This window comes from Hippopotamus amphibius, chromosome 11 (assembly GCF_030028045.1).
Source record: "Hippopotamus amphibius kiboko isolate mHipAmp2 chromosome 11, mHipAmp2.hap2, whole genome shotgun sequence".
Taxonomy (NCBI): domain Eukaryota; kingdom Metazoa; phylum Chordata; class Mammalia; order Artiodactyla; family Hippopotamidae; genus Hippopotamus; species Hippopotamus amphibius.
In genome coordinates this window covers 90,605,231-90,617,847 of record NC_080196.1, presented here as the reverse complement: position 1 = coordinate 90,617,847, position 12,617 = coordinate 90,605,231, and the positions used below count along the sequence as shown (strand labels likewise).

Genomic DNA, 12,617 nt, shown 5'->3' with positions numbered 1-12,617 from the left:
ATTTTTTTGGTTGCATTGGGTCTTCATTGCTGCCATTCGGGCTTTCTCTAGTTGCAGCGAGCTGGGGGCTGCTCATTGCGGTGGCTTCTCTTGTTGCAGAGCACAGGCTCTAGGTGCGCAGGCTTCAGTAGTTGTGACACACAGGCTCAGTAGTTGTGGCTCACAGGCTCTAGAGCACAGGATCAGTAGTTGTGGCCCACGGGATTTAGTTGCTCCATGGCATATGGGATCTCCCCGAACCAGGGATCAGGGATCGACCCCGTGTCCCCTGCATTGGCAGGCGGGTTCTTAACCACTGCACCACCAGGGAAGTCCCTGGTTAGCCATTTTAAATAGAGCAGTGTGTACAACTCAATCCCAAACTCCCTAATTATCCCTCCCCCAACCCTTCACCCTCTCCCCCATAACCATAATAAGTCTGTGAGTCTGTTTCTGTACAAACCTGTTTTTAATTGATTGATATTTAAAATCCATAACTTTATTTCTGGATAGAAAAAAAATGAGAATTTTGAGACTGTTCCTAAGGGGGCAATTCGTTTTCAGATCTTATCAAACATATTCCACACTCCCTTACTCCTCTGCCCTCCCCCGCCAATTCAAATCTCGTTCCTTTGGCTAGGAATCTCGCGAGACTTCGAGTTCTCATGAATTCTCCCATAAGCGACCGCTCTTCCTTTTCGGCAAGCGGCCTGAGGTGAGTGTTTCTTCGGCTGTTTTCTCAGGTGGTGAATCTAGCGGTTATCGCTGCCATCCTGGCCTTGGTGGTGCCAATGTCGAGACCCTGGGGAGAAGGACTCTCGCGACTACAGATTCCTGCTTGGTGGCAGAGTCCTTCTGTGCGGAGCGACGTTGGAGTCCCCGGCTTGGCGCCCCAAGGGTTTCGGGCTTCTGCGGCCCACAATGGGGCACGATGGTCGGGAATCGGGCTGCTGGGGATACAGGCAGGCTGTGGTCGGTGTCGATTCCGGTGTCCAGTGGTGAGTGGTGGCCGCGAACGCAGCGCATTGTGGCCGCTGCGAGAGAAATTTGGGGGGGAAATGAAGTCAAGTCGGGTCGAGGCTCTGCTCAGTGGCTGAGCGTGTTTCGAGTTCAGCGGCGCTTAACGAGGGTAATTGCCTAAAAGTGTGTGAAAAGACTGGATTACTTGTGAAGCTGTGTGAGTAAAGGAGATTTCTGTAGGGGGAGCAACTAGAGGCTTGTCTTTGGGTCGAGTTACTTTCGCCTGAAGGATCCAGATCTGGGTTGAAACAAGCTATGTTTTCTTTCAGAGGGTAAAAGAAACGATGTCAGTGTCGCTAGTCTGGTGTCAGCACTGCTGTAGTCACTGGTAGTTGCACACGGGAAGGAGCAGTGGATAGAGGGATGGCTGCGATGATGGCATTTCTTAGGACACCTTTGGATTAATCATGAAAACAGCTACACTCTGAGCAGCTATCGGCAGCGTTTAGTACACGTAAATTATATGTTATGGTCAGTGTGTATTGACAGAATTATTTTTGCTCACTTCCAGGTGACCTCTAAAAATGGTTCGTTATTCACTTGACCCAGAAAACCCCACAAAGTGTAAGTAAACAAGAAACCTTTCTTATATTCAAGTAAGAGGTGATAAGATACCCAGATTAACCAAGACTTCTTTTTGGTATTTTTTAGCATGCAAGTCAAGAGGTTCAAATCTTCGCGTTCACTTTAAGGTATGTGAATCATAGTTATTCTCTAAAAGAGTTGTTTCCCGCGTTCTAGTGAGTATTTTTTAAACATGCTAAAAAAGGTAGCTGCGGTGATGCGTTTCTTAGGACACCTTTGGATTTACCATGAAAATAAATCGATTCTGAGCAGCCACCTTTTGGTCCGTGATCATGAGTATATAAAGGAGCACTTTGATTTAGGATTTGTGGAATTGGGTAAAACTACCTGAGAACTGCTTGAGAACCTAGTGTATAGATCAAGATATGGAACATCTAATTGTAGTTTACTAGATGATGGAGAACATATTACAGTGAATAAAGAGGTTTAGGTTCACTTTTTCCCACTTTCAAACCAAGCCTTCCTGGCTCATAATCAACAGATGTTTTTCTTCATTGTATTACCTCACGTCCCAAGACTAGAAAGGTTTTGGCTGTTGATAAATGTTGACGTGTTGAAAATCTTAGAATGTAATATTTACTTTAAAATTTGTGATTTTTTTTTAATGTGGTTTAACTTACAGTTTATATTATTTATACTTAGAACACTCGTGAAACTGCCCAGGCCATTAAGGGTATGCATATCCGAAAAGCCACCAAGTATCTGAAGGATGTCACTTTAAAGAAACAATGTGTGCCATTCCGTCGTTACAATGGTGGAGTTGGTAGGTGTGCCCAGGTGAGAATTCATAGTTAGGGAGGGTGATTGGATGGAATGAGAATGGCCAAGACCTGCCTTTATCAGGCTCTTTCTGGTTGCTGTGATGACAATCTTAGGACACCTTTGGATTAACCATGAAAAAAAACATGTTCTGAGCAACCTTGGGTGTTGGTTAAAATAAATTCATCTTGTAACATTGATTTAAATTGGGGGAAATGACTAATGGGCTCTCTGGTTTTGTTTGTTTTTTAGGCCAAACAGTGGGGCTGGACACAGGGTCGGTGGCCCAAGAAGAGTGCTGAATTTTTACTGCACATGCTCAAAAATGCAGAGAGTAATGCTGAACTTAAGGTATGCAAACTGTAGACCTCTATACATGTAACTTGGATTGTTACTCAGTTACTAAGTTGCTGTTATCCAGATTTAATTTCCTTGATTGTTTTGCTTTCTCAAGTAGTGAAGTTCCCCATTAAAACAATTCTTTTAAATATCTACCTCCAATTTCCAACAGACCCCAAATTTTTGTCTGTAAAGCATTTTAGGAGCATGGTCTGCAGTTATCTCAAGCCTAAGACTGTAGAATCCTCCCCCCACCCCACCCCCTCCAACCCCTACCTCAGTAATCCCAGCTACATGCAAAGGAAACACTTTTTTTTCTTGAGTATTTTATAGTATGGTTTGTGAAGCCTTCACAGGATATTTTTAAATAAAATATATATTATTACAAAGGAACCAATGTGATTGCCTTAGTAACAGTGTGGTTCGCTGCCTACATTTATAGTGGAGAGATGTTAAATTTCAGTTAGAAGTTAAAACAGCAATGTTTAACTGAACAAAACCTGTGTCAACAAAACACAAGTTTATCCATTTGAGGACTTATCTGTTACCCTTTTGCATTTGAAAAACTGGGTCAGAACTGGAATTAATGTGGGTCTGTTAGCTGTAGACCTTCCAGCTGCTGACCCTGCTGTCAAAATCCTCTTTATCATGAAGGCTTAGAAATACACATAGACACTCCTGGATCCTGTAATTGCACTCCTTTTTGAATGCCACTTACAAATTAGGTGCATTTAGCATTGAGTTTTGGTAGTTACTTAGATTTAAGGAAGGACACTTAGAAATAAAGGTTAAAAAATACTGCTTAAACACATATGCCATTTAAAGTCCTAAGGATTGCCTTTCAAATTACTTTGTTAAGGTAGAGGCTTGAATGATGCAGTTTGTAGTATTAAGATAAAGATGTTACCTGATTTTGTTCCCTCCTCCCAGGGCTTAGATGTAGATTCTTTGGTCATTGAGCACATCCAGGTGAACAAAGCCCCCAAGATGCGGCGAAGGACTTACAGAGCTCATGGTCGGATTAACCCATACATGAGCTCTCCCTGCCACATTGAGATGATTCTTACTGAGAAAGAACAGATTGTTCCTAAACCAGAAGAGGAGGTTGCACAGAAGAAAAAGGTAAATTATGTAGTCTCTGCTCAGTTTCTTTTGGTGTATTAGATTTGTGATTTCTGTGATGACTAACTTGGACACCTTTGGAATAACCGTGAAACTATTCTGAGCAACCAGCAACCTCTTCTGATCATTTTATTTTGGCTTTCATGGGTCTCATTAGTTTTTTGACTAATAGTGAATAGTAACTTTGTATTATTCAGTATGTTAAAACCATATGATTGTACTACTCTCCCGCTTCTTCTCAGTTCCCCCCTATATACAGACATATATATACTACCAACTGTAAAATAGTCAGTGGGAAGTTGTTGTATAACAAAGGGAGTCCAACTCGAGGATGGAAGATGCCTTAGAGGACTGGGGCAGGGAGGGTGGGGGGGAATCGAGGGGGGGGCGTCAAGGAAGGGAGGGAATATGGGGATATGTGTATAAAAACAGTTGATTGAACCTGGTGTACCCCCCAAAAAAATAAAATAAAAAAAAAAAAAAACAAAAACCATATGATTATCTGCTTATGTCCCCACCTAGATATCCATAGCCAGTTCAAATGCAACATGTCCAAAACTGGGTTCCTCTCCTCCCTGCCCCCCCCCCTTCCCCCCTGTAAGCTTGTTTTCAGTAAATGATTACATTTATTTCGTTCTTTAAGCATGGAACCTGGGAGTGATTCTTCACACCTAATGGATATTAGTTCTTACCAGCTGGGCTCTCTGCCTGCAATCTTTTGGTTCTCCTCTCTTGCTTACTAATTTCCTCCTGGCTGTACTTCTCTATCACAAAGGGCTCATTCCCTTTATGTTGAAATTTGCAATTACTCTTTTGTTGGGGCACAACTTCCTCCTCCTTTAAGATGTGTGAGTTTCTCCTAGAATCTTAACAGTGCTTTTATTTTTTCTTTTCCCCAGATATCCCAGAAGAAACTGAAGAAACAGAAACTTATGGCCCGGGAATAAGTGCCACAAAAAAATAAATGCAAATGTAAAAGCAGAGTGTTGGTTGTCTTAATTAGTAAATAATATTTGAAGTGTCAACACAAAATGGATCAAATGAGTTTTCATAAGCGTGTTGGTTTGCATCTTATGGGCTTTGCATAAGATGGAATTAAAACATGGGGAAATCTCTGAATCTCTTTTCCACCCAGTTTTTTTGAGATGTAACACACTGTATAGTCTTGAGTGGTGTTTAGTATATTCAGTTGTGCATCCATTTTCCTCTAAAATATCCCGAAGAGGAATCTTGGCAGTGGTTGCTTGTGACCCCAATTTAGTTCTGTGCAACTACTTACCTATTACTGTAGATTTGCCTATTCTGGGCAATTCACATAAATGAAATCATAATGTGGCCCTTAGTCACTGGCCTTGACTTAGCATCATTTTTTCGGGGTTTGTATTGTAGCATGTACTTGTGGTTCACTGTAAATATTTAATCAAGCATTTGTGGCTCTGTTTCTTCTAGCCACTAGTAGTGTGAACTGCGTAAAAGTTCTTGTGTGAGCATATCCTTTTGCTTGGGTGTATACAGAGAGTGGAACTGAGGGATCATATAATTTTGAGGAACTGCAGGACTCCTAAAGCAGTGCTGTTTACAGTGCGCCCAGCAGTGTATGAAGGTTCTATTTCCCCATGTGTGTCCTAGTGGGAGTGAAACGGTACAGCCAGTTCTAAGAACACCCGCTCAGAGTTTAATGTTCCTTTTCCCTGTTCTTGAATGTAAGATCTTTGTAGCAAGATGAGTAGCTTAGCACAACTGAATTCGAAACAGCCTAGCCATCACAGCACGCGGAGCAAGCTTCCCTATGGCTAGTGAGGCGCTATGTGGGTCCGCGTCGTGGGTCCCGGTCCGCTGATGGCGCGACTGGAAACCCCGCTGCTCCCGTCTCGGCCGCAGTCGGAAGCTGACGGAGGCTGCTGCGCCGGAAGCCGCCGTCAGTCCCCGCCGGGCGTCACCGTTACGTCCGGCGCGTCCTCGGGCTGACGCAGGCGCGCCTTTGTCGGTCCCTCTTGCGGCGCCCATTGGCTCGGCTGCGGCACGTCCTCGCGACCCTCCCTCCGGAAGCGCGCACATCGCCACTGGGGCTTGGAGGCCGCAGGTGAGTGGGGCCGGGCGGGCCTGGGCTGCGGCCTCGGTGCTCGGCGCGGTGCTGCTGCCCTCGCGGTACCGCCGCCCCCGCCCCTCGTCCCGCGCCCCTGCCTCCTGCCCTTTGCCTCCCCCTGCGGGGCTCCCGCTCCCTCCCCCCTCCGTCCGCCCCCCTCCCCCCGCCCCGCCTCACGGTCCGCTCTCCGGTCTGAATTGTCGGTATCACTTTATCATCGTCACCCCCGTTCGCTGTTAGTTCTCTCCTGTCTTTCAGCCCTTGCCATTGACGCAGCCTGTCCCGCTCTCTCTCGTCTCCAGTGAAATGATAGGCGGGCTGGTTACCTAGAGGAGGCGGGGTCCCCGGCCACAGCTGCTCTTGTTCTCCTCCAGCCTCCGCCTTTTCCTGTTGTATTGGACTAAGTTGAATGAAAGAAAGTCCTCTTCTCTGAGTTTCATTTTTCTCGCCGTGTTGTAATATTTGAGAATTGGCTTGAAGAGAGTAAATAAAATGATCGTTTTATCAATTTATAGCCACTTTCTAGACCTTTCTAAGACACATTTTCTAGACCTTTCTAAGCCATAATTATGACAAAAGTGATTAGTACTAATTGTTCTTGAGAACTCATTTGAAGCACAATTTCAAGTAGGTGAAAACTTGAATCTTTATGTTGGAGGGGTTGCCAGTCATCGTATTAGCCTAGTGCTTGGTAGCATTGCCAGTTGTTTTGAAGGGTTTATTCACTTTTGAAAGTTTGGTAGAAAGGGGAATAACATGATTGTTGCTGGAAAAAAAAAAAACCCCAGCCTCTGTTTACCAATGTCAAATAGAAATATGGACTCAGAGCTTTGGAGGAGGAGAAAGGAATAGCTTTATTGCTTTGCCAGGCAAAGGGGGAACACATAGGCTAGCACCTGCCTCAGGAACTGCCCCCTCCCGGGGAATAGGGAGCGGTCTTATAGTGGGGGCTCGTGGTCAGGGGTAGGCAATAAGGATCAAGGCGGTTAACAGTCTTGCATTCTTCTGATGGGTTGCTGGTGAGGTAAGTAGGAGTCAGCATCATCATCCTGCAGGTCCAACTGATCTGGGGTCTACATGTTTGTGGGCAGCATACCATCGTTAATCAATCACATGTCCCACCTGAAGGGGGTTTCAGCATCTGCAGAATAGCTCAAAGATATTGTCCTGTGTATTACTGATGGGGAAATTGGACCTTGCCCTAAGGCTGCTCTTGACTGTTTCTCCCAGGTCTCCCGCATCCCCTCTGTTCACTAACAACTGCTTGAATCTGCCCATTGGAACTCAGGGAGGGTCATGGAGGGTAAATGAAGGCGGTTTTTTATAAACAAAGAAATAGGGGACACAGAAAGGCTTTGTGCCCAGGAGTCCCACAGGGCCCTACTCAGTATCATGATCTGTTTTTGGAAGGGAAAATGCAAGAGCATTGAGGTAGGAAACCAGAATTAGGAATTCTGGTCTTAGCCAGTTCTAAGTACTAGTTACCTGAAGTGTGCACTTTGGGCAGGTTACAACTTTTGGATCTGTTTGGGGTTGTTGTTGGTTTTTTTTTTCTTATAGTAACAGTACTTAACATAGTACTTATTATATGCAGACACGGTTCTGAGCTTTGTATTCCCATTAATTTATCTCATCCACACTGCATCCCTGTGAGATCAGTACTAGTATTGTCTTCTTTTTACGCATGGGGAAATTAAGGCACAGTCTGGGTAAATAATTTGCCCAGGAGCATGATCTAGAAAATGGTGAAAGCAGGGCTCAAATCCAAGCAGCTGCCAGCCATCCTGCTTGATTATTATGCTGTGGTGTTTGTAAGACCTTAGCCAGTCTGAAGTCTTTTCAGATCAGATTCTAAATGGCTAGTAGCCAAAAATAATGATTCCTTGAAAAATGACTGGAAAAGACTCATCCTTGTTTGGCTTATTTTGATCAGAGGATATATTCTTTAAAATTTTGGAACAAAATATTTTGGGAAATTCTAAAATTAATTTATCTAGGGGACTGTTTTAAAGACTCCAGTTATGAATCCTTTATAAAATATTTGGTCATTCCCTGATACACATTTACATTTTTATTTGTTTACCGCTTTTGTAATTCATTTCAAAACCACATTCAGATTGGATTATCTGTACCACTCCTCACTTGTATTGTGAATCATTTTAAATTGCCTGAGTGTAGCAGTGCTTATTCATGTACCAGTAAATACTACTTCACTTACAATATTTTGAAAGTAAGAAAGTTTAACATGCTGAATTAGTAACCTTATGCACTGTTCTAAAGTTTCTTAGTTTTTAAAGCCTCTGCTAAAGGATTAAAAATTCTTTTAAATTTAAGAGGTCTTTGGTTTAATTGTGTGTTATGGAAGTCGTATTGGTTCTTTTTCAAGAAATTGCTGACTTTGAGAAATTTCAAGTTGACTTCTAATCATTAAGGAAATTTAGGTGTTAATTTTTGGAAATGGACAATTTACTTATACCAATAATAATACTAAATAAAAATTTTTTATTACTCAATACCCCTTTTTTGGCATTAAAAAGAAAAAGTAGGGATTTCCCTGGTGGTCCAGTTGCTAGGACTCCACGCTCCCAATGCAGGGGGCCTGGGTTCCATCCCTGGTCAGGGAACTAGATCCCACATGTAGCAACTAAGAGTTCACATGCCGTAGCTAAAGGATCCCCACGTGCCACAACTGAGGATCCTACATGTACAATAAAGATCCCACGTACCACAGTTAAGACCCAGTGCAGCCAAATAAATAAATAAAATACTTAAAAAGAAAGAGAAAAAGCAGATCTATAGAGGGAGAGTTGTTGCCTTGGAAAGGCCAGCCCGTATGCAGCCTAGAGGTCTTCCAAAGTGATATCTTAGTGAGTTCCATGTTACAGGATTTGCCCTTACATTGTTCAGTCCCTGGAAATGACTAAGCCCTGGGAGTAAATTCACACTAAACTGGCGTATGTCGAAATTACCAAATTCCTTAATGTTTTTGTGCCTCCTTTTCTTTATCTGAAAATGGAAATGCCAGGGTACCCAACCTCACGGGGTGTTTAGAGGATTGAGTGAGTTGACACATGTAAAGGGCTTAACTGCCTAGCACCCCACAAATGTTGGTGTCATTCCTTTATCATCAGATTTATGGTTGTGGAGCAGTGATTGGAGAGGTTTGGAGGCAGGCATCTCACTATTGTTTTCAGGTCTACCACCTATTATTCCTTTACCTTGTAGATAGCAGCATTTTTATTTAATAGATTCTTGCTTTAAGCTAATACCTGTCGTGCAATTTAAGTTTTTCCTTCTGTGTAGAAGTAGTCTTTTCATATATCTTAATACAGGCAAATTCCTTCAGTCATTAATCTATAACGATGTAATTTGTTTTTTCTTCTTGTTTATCAGCAATTCAGGAGCCCAGGCCTGGGACAATGGTGTGCATTCCCTGCATCGTCATTCCGGTTCTGCTCTGGGTCTACAAAAAGTTCCTGGAGCCGTATATATACCCTCTGATCTCCCCCTTTGTTAGTCGCATGTGGCCTAAGAAAGCTATACAAGAATCCAATGATAAAAACAAAGGCAAAGTAGACTATAAGGTAAGCACATTACAGAGCCTTGAATAAGGTGGGGGTGGGGGGTGCAGGATGAAATACCTGGCTTTTGGAAGGGCAAGTTTTTTGAACCAGAAGCTTCATTAATGTGTCTAAAGTTCCTTCTTTTTTAAAACAGGGGTTTGGGATTTTTATTTGTAATTAATGTTGGCTTTAAACTAAGGTTTTAAAGGAGTCCTCTAATTTATGCGTTTGCTCCTTGCATTATGGCCAAGATAATAACCAGTATTTCCTGGCTGGTAAGAGTAATGGTAAATAGATAATAGATGACAAGAGATGATTCTAAAATAAGCCAGTTTCACTGATTGATAACTTTGATAAGAGATTTAATTGGTAGGATTATAGAGTTTTGTTTTTTTAACGAAATGAAGTTATTTTTTTAAATGAATATGTAGACAACTCTTGTCCTTAGTGTTGGTGATTGTTAAATTCAACTTTGTGTTCACCTGCACAAAGTTAGCCATCCTGCACATTTCTAGAAGTATTTTTTTCATTCTGAAGTTTGTTGTCTGTTTTTAAAGAGAATATCTCTTTTTTGTTGTTGTAATAATATCTAAAATGGTTTTTCATTTTAGGGTGCAAACATAAATGGATTACCAACAAGAGGATCAACAGAAATCTCTGATAAAAAGAAAGACTAAAGTGATTGTCCCGAAGGATCTCATTGTTTTAAAAATGGACCTGATAACATGAAGCACCTTCTTTGTAGTTGTCTCTGATCTTTTTCCCTGAGACCAGAATTTGGGTTAGATAGTTTAGATATTTACCTGACACTAATCAGGAAATAACCTGGTATTTGTACTTAAAATATATGTAGATATTTAATGACCTCATTCTTGGGTTCCTTTTTCATTAAAGTAGCTTTCATTGCTTTTATTGCAGTTTTAAAAATATGAATAAATAGAAGGTCTGTGCCAGTAGGCACTGTTACTAAATCAGTACCTAAAAATCCTTGGGCCTCTAGCTTCTATTCACGCTCTTCAAAATTGAGGAGTATAATTTTACTGTGAACAGTGCAGTGACCCTGCAATGAAATGACAGGTAGTTTTTGGAGGTGATAGTGACTTGAAACGTAAGGATGTAATCACTGTCCAACTCAGTGGAGCAGCTTATCTACGAGAGGAGTAATTACTGTTTATTGCTCTGAGGGAGATAGAATAAGACAGGGAAATGGGGAGACCTCTCTGAAAAATGGAATATCTTTTGCATAAATGTCTAATGTATATTATAAAATTCTAATCCTTGTCACATTCCTTCTATTCCTACGAATGTATTAAATACTCGGTTTAGCTTGTTGTTCTTTTTTCTTTGAACATTTCAATATTTAAAAGGAAAAATTTTTAACCACATCAGAAAGCAGGATTGTAATAGTGTGATGGCATCCAGATAGTTATGGGGCAATGATATTCTATTTTTTAGAGTTTAGGTTGTATCAGTTATTTTGTTCCATAATAAGACACTTTAAAATTCATGGTTTTCAGCAACAGTGACGAGACTGGGCAGTTATTTGCTGATCTTCGCCTCTCCACACAATCTTTTACCCCTGGGCTTCTTCATGTTAGTGTAAGGATCTATAAATATTCAAAGATGATGAGACTTATCTTTATATAATATTTATTCTCTCTGAAGCAAGGAGAAGTTAAAAGGGACTCCCCACCTTGGGTCCCCAGTGAAGTCCTGGGCCCTAACCAAGGCTCTGTTAAACTGTGTCTGGCCAAGTCACTGATCACCTTGGACTTTGCTTTGACATAAATGAGTGTGTTTCACCTTTTCTGCCCCAACCCAGCTGAGGGATAAGATAAATTCCCTTTAGCACTAAATCCAGTTGATTAGTTTATTTTTTAAGGTATTAAAAACTATACTATGAAAATAGATGTTCATAGTAGAATAATGCAAGGGCAGGTTAAATGAAAAGTGAATGTTCTTCCTCTACTCTCATTCCTTTAGCTCCACAGATGTAACCACTATTAGCTTCTTGTATAGCCCTCTAGCAACTTTATTAAAATTAGTTTTCATTAAATATATCATTTTTTAGAAATCAAATAATACTGTGAGGTTTATAATGTTCTTACTCCCATAGTCCCCAAAGGCTTTACTCACTTAGCTATTGCTTTTGTCTTATGATACATCTTTGTATTTTTAAGTGATACATTTATACTGCAGTTTTGGGAGCTTATCAACTTTAAACATTATTGACTTCCTGTCATGGTTGAGATATAGCTATTTTACACTGTTTCCTCTGCTGCTCCCACACGTGCTCCAGATGTGTTTTTGCAAATTTTGGTTAAGTCATTGATCAGTGTGTGTGTCGCTATGCGTGCTCCAGATGTCTTCCATTTGCCCCTCCAAGTCTCTGCTCCCTCACCCTACTCTCCTGCTCATAAAAACTGTATGGACTACATCAACAGGCTTCCTATAACCTGTGGGATTTGTTGGTTTAGCCAGTCGTATCTGCAGCAGGAGGTGGGAGGGAGTGAAGGAAGGAGTGAGATCAGGCTATTCATTCCCTGGGCTCCTTCCCCTCAGGGTCTCTTCAGGTCAGCTGTGTCCCTCCGCCAAAAGTCACTGTACCTCGTGGTGACCAATTTCACTGACTCCTTTCAGTTTCCACTGAGTCTCCCTCTCCTTGCCTTTTTGGGCCTAGGGGTGATGATATCTGTTACTGCTGGCTCTGGGTCACTGCTTTATCTCGAGGGTACCATCTTCTTCTTGCTGGGACACTGATAGAATGAGCAGGTGACTACTGCCCACTGCATAGATTGTAAGTGTAGTGCGGCTGAGTTTCCCTGCACATAGAGCATTGCTTTCCTGCAGTTACTCATTACCTTTTTCTCCCCATACACCCTGTATTGACTAGTTGTTGCCGAGGCCGGGGACACAGTGGCAATCCTTGGGACTTTTCTTCACCACTCCTGTGTTGGATCTCCTGTTCCCTGGATCCCACATCTTCCTCTGTTGGTTTACTCCTTCATTCTTCCTGTAGCATACCAGTTTTTCTAATTCAGTACTACTATTTTTTTTTTGTCTGTGCCAGGTCTTAGTTGCAGCATCCGGGCTCATAGTTGTGGCATGCAGACTTCTTAGTTGTGGCATGTGGACTCCTAGTTGCGTGTGGGCTTCTCTCCAGC

The 12,617-nt window shown here is 42.1% G+C and overlaps 2 protein-coding genes and 4 non-coding genes across 6 annotated transcripts; all 6 read left to right on the top strand.

Annotated features, from left to right (window-relative positions):
* Nucleotides 1-776: 776 nt before the first annotated feature.
* On the top strand, nt 777-4,858 carry RPL17 (ribosomal protein L17). The gene is made up of 7 exons (XM_057700217.1): nt 777-977; nt 1,511-1,563; nt 1,651-1,691; nt 2,227-2,361; nt 2,596-2,694; nt 3,613-3,804; nt 4,704-4,858. Exons 2-7 carry the CDS (start codon nt 1,524-1,526, stop codon nt 4,749-4,751), a joined length of 555 nt encoding a protein of 184 aa, XP_057556200.1. The 5' UTR covers nt 777-977; nt 1,511-1,523; the 3' UTR covers nt 4,752-4,858.
* Nucleotides 1,367-1,432, top strand: LOC130832144 (small nucleolar RNA SNORD58). Its single transcript, XR_009048224.1, has one exon. It is a non-coding gene; the product is annotated as a small nucleolar RNA SNORD58 (small nucleolar RNA).
* LOC130832143 (small nucleolar RNA SNORD58) lies at nt 1,773-1,837 on the top strand. Its single transcript, XR_009048223.1, has one exon. It is a non-coding gene; the product is annotated as a small nucleolar RNA SNORD58 (small nucleolar RNA).
* On the top strand, nt 2,439-2,503 carry LOC130832142 (small nucleolar RNA SNORD58). Its single transcript, XR_009048222.1, has one exon. It is a non-coding gene; the product is annotated as a small nucleolar RNA SNORD58 (small nucleolar RNA).
* Nucleotides 3,855-3,912, top strand: LOC130832145 (small nucleolar RNA SNORD58). The gene has a single exon (XR_009048225.1). It is a non-coding gene; the product is annotated as a small nucleolar RNA SNORD58 (small nucleolar RNA).
* Nucleotides 4,859-5,784: 926 nt separating the features above from the next.
* C11H18orf32 (chromosome 11 C18orf32 homolog) lies at nt 5,785-10,784 on the top strand. The gene is made up of 3 exons (XM_057700218.1): nt 5,785-5,887; nt 9,284-9,474; nt 10,065-10,784. The coding sequence occupies exons 2-3, from the start codon at nt 9,310-9,312 to the stop codon at nt 10,128-10,130; spliced, it is 231 nt and encodes a 76-aa protein (XP_057556201.1). The 5' UTR covers nt 5,785-5,887; nt 9,284-9,309; the 3' UTR covers nt 10,131-10,784.
* The last annotated feature ends 1,833 nt before the right edge of the window (nt 10,785-12,617 follow it).